The 16,408-nt window shown below is 61.4% G+C and overlaps 2 protein-coding genes across 5 annotated transcripts in view; both read left to right on the top strand.

Annotated features, from left to right (window-relative positions):
- Positions 1-3,071, top strand: part of NF2 (neurofibromin 2) — a 50,894-nt gene extending 47,823 nt beyond the window's left edge. For 2 of the 4 annotated variants that reach the window (XM_017837532.1, XM_017837531.1), the window contains exon 16: positions 1,421-3,071. In XM_017837532.1, the coding sequence (XP_017693021.1) occupies positions 1,421-1,471 (51 nt within the window). In that variant the 3' untranslated portion in view covers positions 1,472-3,071. Of the gene's footprint in view, positions 1-217; positions 1,358-1,420 lie in introns of those variants that run through there. The other 2 variants (XM_017837533.1, XM_017837535.1) reach the window with 2 other exon arrangements.
- Positions 3,072-12,778: 9,707 nt separating this feature from the next.
- The window catches only part of CABP7 (calcium binding protein 7), a 9,607-nt gene continuing 5,977 nt past the window's right edge, over positions 12,779-16,408 (top strand). Inside the window, exon 1 of the mRNA XM_017837453.1 lies at positions 12,779-13,052. Coding sequence (XP_017692942.1) covers positions 12,944-13,052 — 109 coding nt within the window. The 5' untranslated portion in view covers positions 12,779-12,943. The remainder of the gene's footprint in view (positions 13,053-16,408) is intronic.

The following is a 16,408-nucleotide window of genomic DNA, read 5'->3' as shown; positions in this document are numbered from 1 at the left end:
TCCTTCCCAATCTCCCATCTCTCCCTGCCCTCTGGCAGTGGGAAGCCATTCCCTGTGTCCTGTCCCTCCAGGTCCTTGTCCCAAGTCCCTCTCCAGCTCTCCTGGAGTCCCTTTAGGCCCTGGAACACTTGAGGGATGGGCCTTCCTGTGGGATGGCCCCATCAGAGGCTCTGGCAGCAGCCTGGGGCTCTCCACTTGTTTTTTTTCCCTTTTGCAGACTTAGCCAAAATGCTGCCCATGGCACACAGCCCCTATCCCACCTCTGTCCCAGCTCTGGAGGGGACACTGGAGCAGCCCAGGGATGCTGAGGAGGAGGAGGAGGAGGAGAACCAGCCCTGGCCCGGGAGCTGCTGCTGAGAAAGATTCTTAAGCTCCTGCAGAAATTTCCTCTGCAAGACAGATCTTTTTTTCCAAGTGGCATTAGAGCTGTGAAGGAATTACTGAGGAAAGGCCATGGGGGAGAAGCAGGGAGGGGGGGAAGCGCCTGATGGCTCCGTTGAGGGGCTTAACTCCCTGGAAGGTGATCCAGGATTCCTGTTTCAGCAAAACCGGCATTCCCAGCGGAAGCACCGTGCTTAATCCAGCTGAAAGGAAGCCTTGGCAATTAGCCTGCTGCTTTGGCAAACTCCTGGTGATCCAGCAGCTGGCTGGGAGGTGGCACTTCCCCCGGCACGCTCCGTTGGGTGGTTGTCTGTAAATCCCGGGATTTCTTCCTCTTTCATCTCTTTTGGCCCGTTAGCAAATGGGCTCCCGGCTCCTCCATGGGGTGTTATTTTTGGGATCGCCTTGCTATTGCTGCAGGAAAGCTTTCCAAGGGTTTCCAAGTCCTTCAGGGCCTTGGCTGCAAGGACAGTCCCGCGAGCGAGGGCTCTGCGCTCCAGCGGGATGGATGGAGCGGGACAGGGAGGAGATCCTGGGACGCTGGAGTGGCTGCATGGACCACACCAGGCACACGTGGTGGGATGGGGTTGGAAGTGAGCAGGGACAGAGGATGGTCCCTGTTTGGTGACAGGGACACGTGTCCAGGAGCTGTTGGAGCCGTGGGTTTGGAGACGAGTGTGGTTCTCCCTCAGCTCGTGGATGGCTCTCCTCCAGCTTCCCAAGATCCCTGTGTGCTCCCCACCACCAGGAGCCCCAGGACCGGCTCCTTTGGTCCAGCCTCCCGTGTATCCCACATCCTGGAAGCCTCAGCCACGCTAATGACCTCGATGTACCCTTTGTCCCCCCTGCCCCGCTTCGCCCTCGGGCTGTGCTTGCTGTGGTGGGGGCTGCACGACCTGGGCTCCCGCGGCACCCCAGCTCCGCCCTCCCTGCTGTTCCCAGAGGGATACAGGCAGCGGCTCCCTCCTGCCCAGCCCGGGACCCCCCGGGGGTGAAGCTGGGCCGGGCCCCCCCCTCACCTGGCTCTGCTCTCTTCCAGCTCACCCTGCAGAGCACCAAGTCCCGCGTGGCCTTCTTCGAGGAGCTCTAGGAGGTGTCCGGCCGCTCCGCACCGCTACTGCTTCCCGACGGCTCCCGGAGCCTGGCCCGGGGCCGGGGGGTCCCCGGGGGGCTGCGCACCACCCCGGGCCCCCTGGGTGCTCCAGCCCCGCACCCCGCCGGCCCCGGGGCTGCCCACGGACTGGGTGATGTTCTCTAGCTTAGTGTCCCTTCAGCCTCCCCCCTCACACTCTGTTTTCCTGGGGTTTTCCAGCTTTTCTTTTACTTTTTTCTAGCACAGCTCCTCGGCTCGGCCCTCTGGGCTTTTCCCAGGTGCCAGGGTAGGGGCTGTGGTTGTGGCCCCCCAGCCTGGCAGCCAGCAGAGGAGTGTGCCCAAGGCTCTCCCTGGCAGGGATGACATCCCTCCGGATTGCCTTCTCCTGCTGGCCCTGGAGCTCCATGTTTCAGCCTGGAGCCCTGTGTGCCTGCTCTGAAGCCCCTTGTGCCAGCCCAGAGCTCCCTGTGCCAGCCCTGGAGCCTCATGTGCCAGCCTGGAGCCCCGTGACCTCTGGGGTCCCACGTGCTGATCCTGGAGCCTCACTCATGTGGTGGCCTGGAGTTGTGTGTGCCAGCCTGGAGTTGTGTGTGCCAGCCTGGAGTTGTGTGTGCTCGCCCTGGAGCCTCCGGTGCCAGCTTTGGGGTCCCATGAACTGGCCCCGGAGTTCCATGTGCCGGTCCCAAGAGCCCTGATCCAGCCCTGGAGCCCCGTGTGCCTGTTCCAAGCCCCGTGTGCCAGCCTGGAGCCCCGTGTGCCCTCCCGTGCCGGGAGCTCCATTAGGACGCCGAGCATGTTCCAGCGGAGAGCTGTAAATCAGGGCCGGCTCTCCCAGCGCCGCCGGGGTGGGAGGCAGGAGCGGGATGGCAGGGACCCGGGCCTGTGGGAATCCAGGCGGCTGCTTCCCGGGGGAGAGGAGGTGGGAGGAAGGTCTCCTCCTCTTCTCCTCCTCCTTTTCCTCCTCCCCCTCCCTGCCAGGAATGCGGAGCGGGAGAACAGCTAGTGCCAACCAAATGAAACCTTATTTTTCCTGCAAACTGTGACAAACTCGGACAGCTTCAGGCTGGGGGGCCGCGGGCTGGGCTTTCCCTGGGTGCCTGGATCCAGCCCCTCCGATCCCCGCCCCGGGAATGCCGCTATCCCGGGCTGAGCCCGGGGCTGCCCGCTCCTGCCTGTCCCACCGCGGGTGCCTTCGCTCTGACCCCCCCGCGGGGGCAACAGGGATGCCCTGACCTTCCCTTCCTGCTTCCGTCCCAAATCCCGCCCGGCTGGAATCCTCCTTCCAGCCGCGACTTCCCCTTCAGCAGAGCCGGTGCTGCCCCGGGGATCCCCCAGATCCCCTCGGGACCCCCAACTCCTCCCTCCCGCAGCCTCACCTGACCCACAGCCCCCCCGGAGGCTCAGCCCGGGGCTTGGCGTGGCGTAAATCCCATCCCAACCCCTTTTTATTTAAAACCTGGGATCGATTCCTTGCCCGTGGCTGCAGTTCGGATGGCTGTGGCCCGGCACAGCCGCGTTCCCACTCCCTGGACTGTTGTACTCCCAAGGAATAGCTGTTTTCTCCTGTTTTAATAAAAATTCACAGCACTACGGGGGGCGCTGGGGTTTCTTTGCTCTTTTATATTTTGGGAAAAACCTCTGAGTCCTTGGGAGGGGTTAATGGGAAGCACAGCTGGGGTCCCTCCGGCAGCTCCCACGAGATCGGGATGGGTTCTCCCTCCCCATCATTCCGGGGGTCCCGCTGCTCCTGGTCACTCCCTTCCATCTCTGCTTGAGGGAGGAGAGTTTTGGGTGCCTGGCGGGGCTGAGCCCTGCGTTTGCCATTCCTGGGGCTCTGATCCCTGATCCCGTCCTGCCTGGAATAAAGGATGCACTGCACTGACCTCAATTTTATCGTTAATCACGGATGAAAACGGCCTTGCCCAACACTCCGAGCCCAGCAAGGCCCGACCCCGGGGCTGTTCCCGGCCCCTGCTCCCTCTGGGATCGGGGATGGATGCGCTCTTTATCCGCTCTCCGGCGGCAAATCCCAGGAGATTCGCGGGAGCTTCTGAGCGGGACTCGTCCCCAGAGCCACGGGGGGTTGGGGGGATTTTCCCCACTTTCCTTGTTTTAAGGAGGGCTGGGGGAGGTGGGATGGGATTCTGGCAGAGGGATGCCGGTGGGATACCCGCGGGGTTTCGGGATGGCTGCAGGCAGCGGAGGGACACGGAGGGTGACCTGAATTCCCACATGGCCACTGATGACAGGAATGCAACTGGTGCTTCCTGCCCTGCCTGCATCCCAAAATGAGCCGAAAGGCTTTTCCTAGCAGTCCCTAACTGGGACAGGAGCACAGAGGGATGTGCTGGGAATGTGCAGGGATGGAAGTGCATGGATGGATATGCAGAGGATGGATGGACCAGGGATGGATGGACTGTGGATGGACATGCACAGGGTTGGATGTGAAAGGATGGGTGTGCAGGGATGGGTGTGCAGGGGATGTATGGACTGTGGATGGATGTGCAGGGATGGATGCACTGGGTTGGATGTGCAGGGTTTGGATGTGCAGGGGATGGAAGTGCAGGGATGGATGCACTGGGATGGATGTGCAGGGATGGAAGTGTGGGGATGGAAGTGCAGGGATGGATGCACTGGGATGGATGTGCAGGGATGGAAGTGTGGGGATGGAAGTGCAGGGATGGATGCACTGGGATGGATGTGCAGGGATGGAAGTGTGGGGATGGAAGTGCAGGGATGGATGCACTGGGATGGATGTGCAGGGATGGAAGTGTGGGGATGGAAGTGCAGGGATGGATGTGCAGGAAATGGATGGACTTGGGATGGATGTACAGATGGATGTGCAGGGATGGATGCACTGGGTTGGATATGCAGAGATGGATGTGCAGGGTTTGGATGTACAGATGGATGTGAAGGGGATGGATGCACTGAGGACTGATGTGCAGGGGTGAGATGTACAGGGATGGATGGACTGTGGATGAATGTGCAGGGATGGATGCACTGGGATGGATGTGCAGGGATGGACATGCAGGGGTGGATGTGGAGATGGATGTGCAGGGATGGACGTGCAGGGATGGATGTGGAGATGGATGTGCAGGGATGGACGTGCAGGGATGGATGTGCAGGGATGGATGTGCAGGGATGGACATGCAGGGATGGATGTACAGATGGATGTGCAGGGATGGATGTACAGATGGAGGTACAGGGATGGATGTGCAGGGATGGACGCACTGGGGACGCACTGGGCGCAGCCAGGGATGGATCCAGCATGGGGGGGGTCTCCTCTTGCCCTCTGGCATGGGGATCCCCACTGCTCCAAGAGGCCCTGCACGCTCAGCCTTGCACACTCACAGCCTTGCACACTCACAGCCTTGCACACTCACATCCCCACACACCCGTGGCACTGCACAGCCAAGGAATTGTGCACTCGCAGCCTTGAGTGGGGGCAGGATTGTACAGACTGTGCACTCACAGCCTTGCACACCCACAGCATCACACGCCTGCACACTCAGCTTTGCACACTCAGCCCCTCACACACTCACAGCCTCACATTCCCAGCTTTGCACACACACAGCTTTGCACACTCACAGCTTTGCACACTCACAGCCTCCCACATTCCCAGCCTTGCACACTCACATGCTCGCAACTTCCTGCTCACACACTGCACACCCACAGCTTTGCACACTCATGGCCTTGCACACTCACTGCATCTCACACATGCAACCCGCAGCCCAGTGCTCGCTCCCCCCCCGCCCTCCCTGGTGCATCCCAGGCCGTTCCTCCACTTCCAAAGGAAATTTCATCCTGGTTTTTTTTTTCCCCCTTTTCCCAGATGAACCCTTCAGGAGCCGTGGCAGCGGGTGTGGGTTGGTGGGAGCTGACTTTGCTCGAGGAAAAGAAACTACCAACCAGCCTTTCCCATGTGCCTCTCCCAGTGCCTTCCCCTGCCATGCATTCCTGGGGAAGGAAATCGGGAATTTGGCCAACCCCAGGCAGCAGCCGAGGGCTTTGGCAGCAGTTCTCCACTTTGGGGTCCCCAAAGCCTCCTCCACTCACATTTATTTCAATTCCCAGCCGTTAAATACTCTCAAAAAATAGAATAAACCACCGAGGGCTGGGGGAGAAGCGTTGCCCTTGGGAGGGGGTCAGTGCTGGCACCAGGACAGAGGGGACACAGGGTGACCTGGGGGTGGCCAGGGCCAGGGCCCCCCCTGGAGGGGGGTCATGGTGCTGGTTCAGAGCCCACCCAAAATGTGCACGGCTTTGGTTGGCAACTCCTGTGGGAAAAGAGCTTGGAAGGGGCAGAGGGGATGGATGGGGACTGGCATAACTGTCCAGCTCCAGCTGCTGACCACTGGTGTCCCCCACCCATGGGTGCTGCTCCACAGCCCCACTGCCCCTGGTCCCGAGTACCTCGGGGGGGGGTGTGAGATGGGAGGTTAGGGGCGAAAAGGAGACCTTGGTAAAGCCCTAGAGAGGGCTGGGGGTGCTCCTGCACACGTGGGGACTGTGTGTGTGACCGAGGGAAGGGTGTTTGCATGGCACGGTGGCTCCTGGCACGGGCTGGAACCAGGAGGACCAGAGACCCCCGGGCCGTGTGTGGCTCTGCAGGGTCACCCTCTGCCCTCCAGCAACGCGGTGGGGATTAGAGGAGCAGCCCCGGGGACACCCCAGCCCTGCCCTCGGGCTCCCTGAGGTGCTCGGGGCACCCACCGGGTGTGTGTCTCCCCCGCAGTGACAGGGACAGTGCTGCTCCCGGGGATCCGAGCCAGACGGATCCTGCTCTTTTCCGACGGTGTCTTGAGGACGTGGGGACCTGGTTCCTTCCTCTCTGACAGCTGCCAGCCTGGCGCTGTCCCCGCCATCCTCATCCATCCCCATCCATCCCCATCCATCCTCATCCATCCTCATCCCTCCCCATCCATCCGAGCCCGTCCCCGCCGGCTCGGGCTGACGGCTGGCACAGCACCGCCGGCTGCGTCCCTCCACCTTTGTCTTCCGGGGAGGAAAAGAGGGAAGAAAATAACTTTAAGGAGGGAGGAGGGAGGGGAGGGGCAGCCCTGGCAGGGGATGGCACCCAGGGCCACCTGCTCCCCGCAGAGACCTGGCAAACTCGGTGCTCTGTGTGGGTTAATTGGAGACTCATCGCACGAGGAAACCAGAGCTTGGGAGCCCTGGCTGGGAGCAGAGGTGTCTGTTCAGCCCCAGGAAGGGATAATATATGGATGCTGTGGGATCAGAAACACGTGGAGTGGAGGGGGAATTGCTGGAGCCGAGTGGGGGGTGTTGGGTGAGGTGTGATGGGGTGTGGGACCGTGTGGGGGGGTGTGGGGTCTTGGTGGGGTGCAGGACACTGTGAGGGAATGCCAGACCACCCCATGGGGTGTAGGAGCACACGTGGGGTGCAGGACTCTGTAATGGGATGCAGGACCCTGTGAAGGGGTACAGAACCACATGTTGGGGTGCAGGATCACCCCAGGGGCTGCAGGAGCACATGGTGGAGCACAGGACCATGGATGGGGTGCAGGGCCATGGAATAGGGTGCAGGGCCATGGGATGGGGTGTAGGACCATGCAGGGTGGTGAAGGACTGTGGGATGGTATGTAGGACCATGGGATGGGATGCAGGACCATGGAATAGTCTGCAGGACTATGCAGGGGGGTGCAGGACCATGGGATGGGGTGCAGAGCCATGGAATAGGGTGCAGGGCCATGGGATGGGGTGCAGGACCATGGAATAGGGTGCAGGACCATGGGATGGGGTGTAGGACCATGGGATGGGGTGCAGGGCCATGGAATAGGGTGCAAGGCCATGGGATGGGGTGCAGCACTGCCCTGGGGCCGGATCCAGAGCAGGAATGCTGGAGTCCCACTCCCATCACCTTCTCCTGCTCAGTCATGGGAACACAGGGCACTGTCACAGCCCTGCTGGATGTGCCTGCTGCCAGCCTGATGTCACTGGGCCTGGGCATCCTGGCACCAGGTGCCTTTGGGACCTGTTATCCTGGCACTGGGCACCACTGGATCCTGGTATCAAAGGGCATCCCACTGCCACGGGTCACAGCACCCTGGAAAGATGGAGCTGATGTCACCACTTGTCACTGTGCACCAGCAGCGGGGTGGGAGCAGAGCCTGGACTGGCCCAGCCCTGTCCCAGAGGCAAAACTCCTTGCAGGAGCCATCACCTTTCCCTTTGGGAAAGCCAGATCCCACCCGTGCTCCAGCACTCCTTCCTGGGCAGGCTGTGCTGTCCATGAGTTTGTTTTTATTCAGTTAATAAGTTTGCAAAGGTCCTTCCCTGATGTCTCTGGGAGTTGTCTCTCCTGGTGGGAACAAGAGGAGTCACCTCTGCCCTCACTATCCCGGGCCACATCCACTTGGAGGGATGTTAAGTACAGGATCATCTCAATTTCTCCCATTTTCCATAAAGAAAAATCCCCCCTCAGCAGAATTCCTACCTCCTCCCACAGAGGGGATATTTCTCCCTCCCCCCCTTCAGAACCCAAATTAAACGGAGCCTTCCGAGCCTTCCCCATTCTCCCTTCCCTCCCCTCCTGCCTGGAGCTTTGCCTGGCATTTCCTCTGAAATCCATCCCAGCGTGGGAACGGTCCCGTGGGATGCGGCTCCCGGACCCTTCCCGGGGGTTATCTCCGCTGCCCTTCCCGGGTTTCCAGCGGGCACTGGGAGCTGGCAGCCGGCGCGGCCGCTGGGATAACCTTGTGGCTCGGAACGTTGCAGCCATCCCTCTTCTCCCATCAAGCGTTCATTTAGGAAACATTCCACTAAATACCCGCCTGACAGCGCCGGCCCCGGGAGATTGATGCCTCCGGCGCCTCCGGGGCTCGGTGCCAGCGGTGACTTTAAAATGACACCACGACACCCCGGGCCCCTCCCGGCCCCTCCCGGTGCCCCGGTGAGCAGAGGGACAGTGTGGAGGACACTGTGGCACTGCCCACCCCCATTCCAGCGTCCTCACACTGCCCCGGGGGGAGTTATGGGGGAGTTATCCATGGGATTGTCCAGGGGGATTTGAGGGCACCCGGCACAGGTTTGCACCATCCTCAGCTCTGCCGGTTTTCCCCAACCTTGTCAGCTTTCCCATGGCTTTGGGGCGTCCCCATCCCTGTGAGGGTTCCTTATTCCCATCCTCACCCACATCTTATCTCATCCCATTTCCAGCCCTGGCCCCATCCTCAGCCCATCTCTATCCCTGTCCTTATGCCATCCCCATTCCAACCCTCATTGTCATCCCATCTTCAACCCCATCTCGTCTCATCCTGCCTCATCAAGATCCCACCCCCATCTCAATCCTCAGCCTCAGCCCATCCCACCTCATCCCAATCCCACCCCCACCTCATCCCAATCCCACCCCCACCTCATCCCAATCCCAACCCCACCTCATCCCAAACCCAGCCCCATCTCATCCCAATCCCACCTCCACCTCATCCCAAACCCAGCCTCATCTCATCCCAATCCCATCCCCACCTCATCCTCATCTCCATCCCAATCCTCATCCCCAACCTACCCCATCCCATCCTCATCCTCATCCATCCTCATCCTCATCCTCATCCTCATCCCTTCCCACCTCATCCCAATCCCATCCCCACCCCAGTCCTAATCCCTCAGGGCAGGAGAGAGCCCAGGAGCCTCCACTGGGCAGAGGAGGATGTGGAGCCAAGGGGGGGAATAAACAAGGAGCAGATTAATTAAAGCTCAATCAGCCTCATTCCTGTGCCAGCACCACTTTGGTCCTTTTCCTTTCCATTCCCCCAAAATTCCTGAAAAAAACAAGGACATTGATGTCGGGATGTGAACCCAGAGTGAGCGCTCCTGAGAGCGAGATCCTCCCAAAGCTGCGGACAGGACACAAAATGCCAGGCCTGGGTCGTGCCTCTCCCACCTCGTTAGTGGGACCAGTTAATTAGGGAAGAACCCGGGAGTGTTGGGAAGGTGCCACTGTCACCGAAGGGACGAAGGGACTGCAGGGGGAGATGGCACTGACCTGCTGGCAAGGCTGGTCTGAGCCCCGGAGGGGAGAAAGGGGGAATTGTGAAAAGGATCCACAAATAATGGAGGAATAATGAAGAGGAACATTCCCAACATCCCAGCGGTGTGAGAAAGGGGTAAATCCCCAGGCTGTGGCTGGGATTTGAAGCTGAAATCCCTGGGATTTTGAGATGCCGCTGCCTCCACCCCACCATGTCAGGACTGAGGTCTGAGATTCTCCCCCCAAAATCAGCGAGGGAATTCAGCACGGGGGATTGTCCCAGCCTTCATCCCACGAGGAAGAGAGTGCTGTGGCCGAGCTGGGCTCCGGGGAAGAGCAGAGAGCACTCCGACGACGGTGATCCCTAATGAACAAAAACCTCATCAAGCATTCAGATGCAATTAAGCCATTTAATTCTCACTTCCCCCTCCCCGTGCCGCTGCTCCCGCTCCATCCCCAGGGAGCAGGAGCCGGGATGACCGGCTGCCCCCCCATCCTTAGGGAATGATGCTCCCACAGGTCCCTGTCGCTGCACAGAGAGCTCCGGTGGGGATTTGAGGGGAAAAGCCCAGAAATTGGCCGTGTTATTCCTGCTGGGATTTGGGCGGTGAGAAATTAATGAGTTTCCACCCCGGGGCCTCCAGAGAATTAATTGGGAGGGAACTTCGTTAACATCGAGGAGCAAATTAAAAAAAAAAAAAGGAGGAGATTTTTAATCAGGCTTTGCCTTTTTGGGTTTGTTTCTCCCCAAAAGCCACTTGTTATTCTCAGCATTCCCCCCTCAAGTGGTGGAGCTCAACCACGGTATTAGACAGCGGAGATTCCCCGTGGGACACAGATCCGTGTGCCCCGACACCATCCCGAGCTCCGGGGCAGGATGGAATTTTAGCAGAGTCGGAAAAATCCACCCCCGAGCCACGACCCCGCGGGAGGAAGGACCCTGCCCTGGGAGCTGAGACCCCGCAGCACCGGGAATTGCTGATCCCTGAAATCCCCCTCTCCGGAGCGCGGCCGGAGAGGGAAATTTCTCCCAACCAAAAAATAGCTTAAAGGGGACCCCAGCTGGTTAAATCCAGCGGCGGCCGCAGCGGCAGCGCTGCCGGGAAGCAGAGGTGGGATCTGGGGAGCCCCGGAGCGGGGTCCCGGCCGCTGCTCCGGCGGGAGATGGAAGGAGCGGCGCAGGGAGGTTGGAGCTGCCCGAAAATTCCCGGCGGCGTCGGTTTGGATGAGGCTGAGCACGTGTCCGGGGCGGCTGCGGGAGGCAGGGGGCGTTCAGTGAAGGACTTGGTTGGAGCAGCAGGAGCCCCATTCCTTGATTCCGGGCGTTCCTGTGGCAGTGCCAACACGAGCGGCACATCTGGAGCGGGCCCAGCCGTGCCTCAGTCTCCCCGTCCCCCTGGAGCATCCCTGGTGTCCGATGAGCTCCTGGGAGGTGCCGACTGTCCCCCTTTTCTCATTCCCTCATTCACTTAAGGCTCTGGGGACAGCGTCCTTCCTGCCCCCAGCCCCTTCCCTCCCACCTCCCACCTCTGAAGGGGCCTTTGCAGCCTCCCCGTGCCGCTGTCCCCACTTCCAGAGGTGCCACCCAGGCACGGGGGACACTGTGACCCCCAATGTCCCAGCGGGTTGGGGTCTGCTGGGACACCCCCACCCGGGAAAGGCGGACATCAGGATTTGGGAGGGGAGATGTGCCAGGCCCTGGGAGCATCCCTTCCCATGTGCTGGGGCACAGGAGAGTGTCACAGGGACACAGACACCGTGGGGACATGGCCCAGTGGGGACCTGCCCTGTGCATCAGCCCAGCTGGGATTAATCACTGTCAGAGTGAGAAATGAGGTGAAAAATGGGATCAAGGCTGGGGGGAAGTGGGGGGCAACTGGAAAAGGGGACAAGGACAGAGGGCTTTGCTCTCAGTCCCCCTTCCTGCCCCTTCCACGGCTCATTTTTCCCGTGCTGTGAGAGCAGCAGGTCCGGCTGTGGGGTCCCTGTGGGGGACCTCGGGGTGACAATGCCCCAGGGTGGTACGTGCAGGGACTTTGTGGTGGGACAGCCTGGGGTGCCAAGTGTGGGGACACTGAGGTGACAACTGTCAAGACAGGGGGTGCCACATGCAGGGACCTAAGGGTGGTGACAGCCTGGGGTGGTGACATTCCCCAGGAACAGGGTGCCATGTGTTGGGACCTCGGGGTGGCGGCTGTCTGGGGGTGGGGTGCCATGTGCAGGTGATGGCACCCTGGGATGGTGACAGCCCCAGGGACCTGCCGGGACTCTGGGATGGTGAGTGCCCCTGGAGCAGGGTGCCATGTGCAGGGACCTCGGGGTGGTGACAGTCGGGGGACCTTGGGATGACAACCTCCCGGGGAATGGGGTGCCATGTGCAGGGACCCGGGGGTAGCAACAGCCTGGGGTGACGTGTGGGGAGCTCTCGGGTTGTCTGCCTGGGCATGGGGTGTCATGTGGAGGGACCTCAGGGTGACACCTGCCTGGGCATGGGCTGCTGCATGTGGGGCCACCGGGGCGACACCTGCGGAGACAGGGGGTGCCACAGGGACCCCCAGCACCCCCCGAGCCTCCACCCGGGGCACCAGCATCTCCCACTCCCCCTCCGGGGAGGGTTGCGGGGTGGGCTGCGGCCCGGGACGCTCCCGGGTGGCCGTGCCCCCCTCACTGCCGCACTGCCCCCCCCTCATTACGCCCCCTCCAGGGGAGGCCCCACCTCCCCCCGCCCCCAGCCCCATTTCCCGGGCGGGACCGTTCAAAACCCGCCCGGCGCCGCCGCTCCCCGGATTCCGCCGCCGCTTCCCGGGGCCGGGGCCGAGGATGCTCCGGCTGCCGGCGGCGCGGGGGGGGCGGCGGGGGCGCGGCGGGGGCTGAGCCGCGGCGGCTGCGAACCCCGGCCTGCCCGGGACACTTGGCGGGGAGGACGGAGAGGAGGAGGAGGAGGGAGGAGGAAGACGAAGAGGCCGCCTTCATCCTCGGCCCCGCCATGCCGGGCCCCACCGGGGAGCGTGGCCCGGTGGCAGCGGCCCCCCGGGGGCTGTGAGCGGCCCGGGGCCGGCCGAGGGGGGGCCCCCAGGCGGGCGGAGGTGGGGGGGGGCCCGGGTGGAGGGGGGGCCCCGAGCGGCATGGCCAGCCCCGTCCCCCCCGCCGCCGCCGCCGCTTCCACCGGGATTTAACCGGGGTTTGGATGCTTTCACCTCCCGTCTCCACTTCGGGAGGGCATGTGCGCGGGGGCAGCGGGCCACCCCCAGCGGAGCCCCCCCGCGCCCTGACCGCACGGTGAGGGGCTCCGCCGCCAGCCCCGTCCCGCCGCCGGCCCCCGAGGACGGGGAGCGGCCCCCCCTGGCCGGTGGGTACCGGGCGGGGGGCGGCGGGTGCCGGCAACTTGTGTTCGGCGTCCGGCGGTACCGACCGGGGGGACCCCCCGCCGCTCTACCCGAGGAGATTTGGGTTTAAACTTTGGGTTTTGGGGAGCCCCGAAGATGCCTTTCCACCCGGTGACGGCGGCGTTGATGTACCGGGGGATCTACACCGTCCCCAACATCCTCGCCGAGCAGCGCCCCGTGGAGATCCCCGAGGATGAGCTGGAGGGTGAGCGGGTTTGGGGGGCTGCGGGAGGGCTGGGGAGGGCTGGGGGGGGAGTCGAGGATGGGGCTGCAAGGGCTGGGGGGTCGAGGGGGATGAGGGAGGCATCTCATGGGAATGTGGGGTGAGGGGGACTGGGGGAACTGGGAAGTCCATCCCGCGGGATGCGGCTGCGGAGGAGTCGGGGAGCGCGTCCCCCGGCGCCGTGGGGAGGCTGAGGGCGAGCGGGATGCAGATGGATGGATGGATGAGGAGCAGGAGGAGGAGGAGGAGGAGGGGAGGAAGGAAAGCTGAAAGGGGAGGCGTGCGGGGGTCCCGGGCCCCCGGTTGTGCCAATATGACACAGCAGGGACCGGCGGTGGTGACGGGGGGCCGGACCCCCCCTCCCCGGCGTGGCGGGGTGACCCCCCTCCCCGCTGTCATAATATGACAGTGGCTGGTGGCGCGGGGGGCCCGAGGGGTGGCTGTCACCCGTGTCACCCTCCCGGGTCAGGGCAGCCCCACGCAGCCCCGGTGTCAGCGGGCTCCGGCCGGGAGGAGCGGCCGGCGGGGCTCTGCCCACCCGTGCCATGAGCGGGGCCGGGCTCAGCTCACCACCACCAGAATGGCTTTTTCCATCCCAAAAGTTTGCCGGGGTGGCAGGACGGGCACTGGTGGTCCCCGACTTTGGAGTGTCCCCGGGGAGCCCGCGGGAGAAGGGGCTGCAGCACCCCCGGCCCCATCGCTGCCCCCAGACCCAGCACCACGGGGGAAACTGAGGCACAGGGGGAGACCCCACACGTGTCCCCAGCGTGCCTGGGGAGAGCACCCCTGGGCCCAGCACCCGGCCTGGAGCCCCCGGGGATCCCTGCGGGGAAACTGAGGCAGGAGCCCCGGACTGGGGATGAGGGGAGCCCCAAAACCCATCCGGGACCAGCACACCCGTGTGTGTGTGTGTGTGTGTGTGTGTGTGTGTGAGACTGTGTGTGTGTGTGTGTGTGTGTGTGTGTGTGAGACTGTGTGTGTGTGTGTGTGTGTGTGTGTGCAGCTCTGCAGGGGGGGTGTGCACTGACGTGCTCGTTACAGCCTCACTGCAGGGGCTCCGTGTGTGGGGGTGTGCGTGTGTGTGAGTGTGTGTGTCACTGTGTGTGTGTGTGACTCTGTGTGTGTGTGTGTCACTGTGTGTCACTCCGTGTCACTCTGTGTGTGTGTGTGTGTGTCACCACGTGTGTGTGTGTGTCACTGAGTGTGTGTGTGTGTCACTGTGTGTCAGTGTGTGTAACTGTGTGTGCACAAGCATCTACACTCCCCCTCCACACAGCCCCGTCACGCTGTGTGTGTGTGCTCACACATCTGTGAGTGTGTGAATGCACAGGCACGGCCTCACTGCAGGGTGGCTGTGTCAGAATGTGTGTGTGTGTGTGAGAGAGAGTGTGTGTGTGTGTGTGTGTGAGAGAGAGTGTGTGTGTGTGTGTGTCAGTGTGTGTCTTAGAGAGAGTGTGTGTGTGAGTTTGTGTGAGTGTGTGTGTGTGGGGGGGTGTGTCAGAATGTGTGTGTGTGCGTGTCAGTGTGTGTGTGCGCATGTACAGCCCCATTGCAGGGTGTGTGTGTGTGTGTGCATCATTCTGTGTGTGTATGTGCATGTCACTGTGTGTATGTCACCGTGTGTGTGTGTCACTGTGTGTGTGTCACTCTGTGTGCGTGTGCGTGTCACTGTGTGCGTGTGTCACTGTGTGTGTGTCACTGTGTGTGTGTCACTGTGTGTGTGTGTGCATCGCTGTGTGTGTGTGTATGTGTGTGTGTATGTGCGTGTCACTGTGTGTGCGTGTCACTGTGTGTGTGTATGTGCGTGTCACTGTGTGTGTGTGTCACTGTGTGTGTGTGTGTGCATTGCTGTGTGTGTGTGTGCATTGCTGTGTGTGTGTGTCAGTGTGTGTGTGTCAGTGTGTGTGTGTCACTGTGTGTGCACATGTACAGCCCTGTTGCAGTGTGTGTGTGTGTGTGCATCGCTGTGTGTGTGTTTGCGTGTGTCTGTGTGTGTGTGTGCACGTACAGCGTCACAGCAGGATGAGTTTGTACACACAAACCTGCTGCAGAGAGGGGTGTCTGTGTGTGTCTGTGTGTCTGTGTGTCTGTGTGTCTGTGTGTCTGTGTGTCTATGTGTGTGTGGTTTTGTGCACAAGTACAGCATCTCTGCAGCGTGGCTCTGTGTGTGTGTGTGTGTTCACAAGCACATCCGTGCAAGGTGTTGGGGTGTTGTGCACATACAGGTACAGCAGCACTGCAAGGGGGTGTGGGGCACGTCCGTGCACAAGCACAGCACCGGTTGTGAGTGCACTCGTGAGTGTGTGTGTGAACACACACAAGCACAGAGCTGGTTGTGAGTGCACCTGCGTGTGTGTGAACAGGCACAAGCACAGCACTGCCAGGAGTGTGTCTGTGCACACACCAGCACAGCAGCACTGCAAGGGGGGTGTGTCTGGTGCACGTCTGTGCACGAGCACACCCCTGCAAGGTGTTTGTGTGTGTGTGTGTGTGTGCACACCCCTGCAAGGTGTCTGTGTGTTTGCACACACAGCCACGTCACTGCAGTGTTTTTGTGCACACACACACAGGTACAGCATCACTGTGAGGTGGTTCTGCTTTGCATCCATGTGTGTGCACACACAGGAACAGTGTTAGTGCAAGGGGTGTGTGTGTGTGTGCGCGCACGAGTACACCCTTGCAAGGGGGGTGTGTGTGGGTGTGTGTGTGTGTGCACAAGCACACCCTTGCAAGGGGTTGGGGTGTGTGTGCACAGGTATGGCATCATTACAAGGGGTGTGGGTGTGTGCACAAGTACAGCCTTGCAAGGGGTGTGTGTGTTTGCACACGCAGGTACACCCCTGCAAGGTGCTGGTGTGTGCACACACAGGTGCAGCATCACCACATGGGCTGTGTCCGTGTGTCTGTCTGTGCACGCACAGGTCCAGTGTCACCACCAGTTGTGTCCCAGCCCCGCTGCAGTGCAGTCTGTGTGCTCACACTGGGCTGTCTGTGTGTGTTCACACTGTGTGTGTGTTCACACTGTGCTGTCTGTGTGTGGGCTCACACTGGTGTCTGTGTATGTCCACACTCTGTGTGTGTTCACACTTCATGGGCTCACACTGGTGTCTGTGTGTGTGTTCACACTCTGCTGTCTGCATGTCTTCATAGTGTGCTCACGCTCCGTGTGAGTGTGTGTGTTCACACCATCTGTGCACTCACACTCTGCTCTCTGTGTGTGCTCACGCTGCTGTCTGTGTGTGTTCACACTCTGTGTGTGTGTTCACACTCTGTGTGTGTGTTCACAATCTGTGTGTGTGTTCACAATCTGTGTGTGTGTTCACACTCTGTGCTCACAC

The sequence above is a fragment of the Lepidothrix coronata genome, unplaced genomic scaffold (assembly GCF_001604755.1).
Source record: "Lepidothrix coronata isolate B3197 unplaced genomic scaffold, Lepidothrix_coronata-1.0 Scaffold305, whole genome shotgun sequence".
Classification (NCBI taxonomy): Eukaryota; Metazoa; Chordata; class Aves; order Passeriformes; family Pipridae; genus Lepidothrix; species Lepidothrix coronata.
The sequence above is the reverse complement of the archived record's forward strand: the minus strand, read 5'-3'. Positions and strand labels throughout refer to the sequence as shown.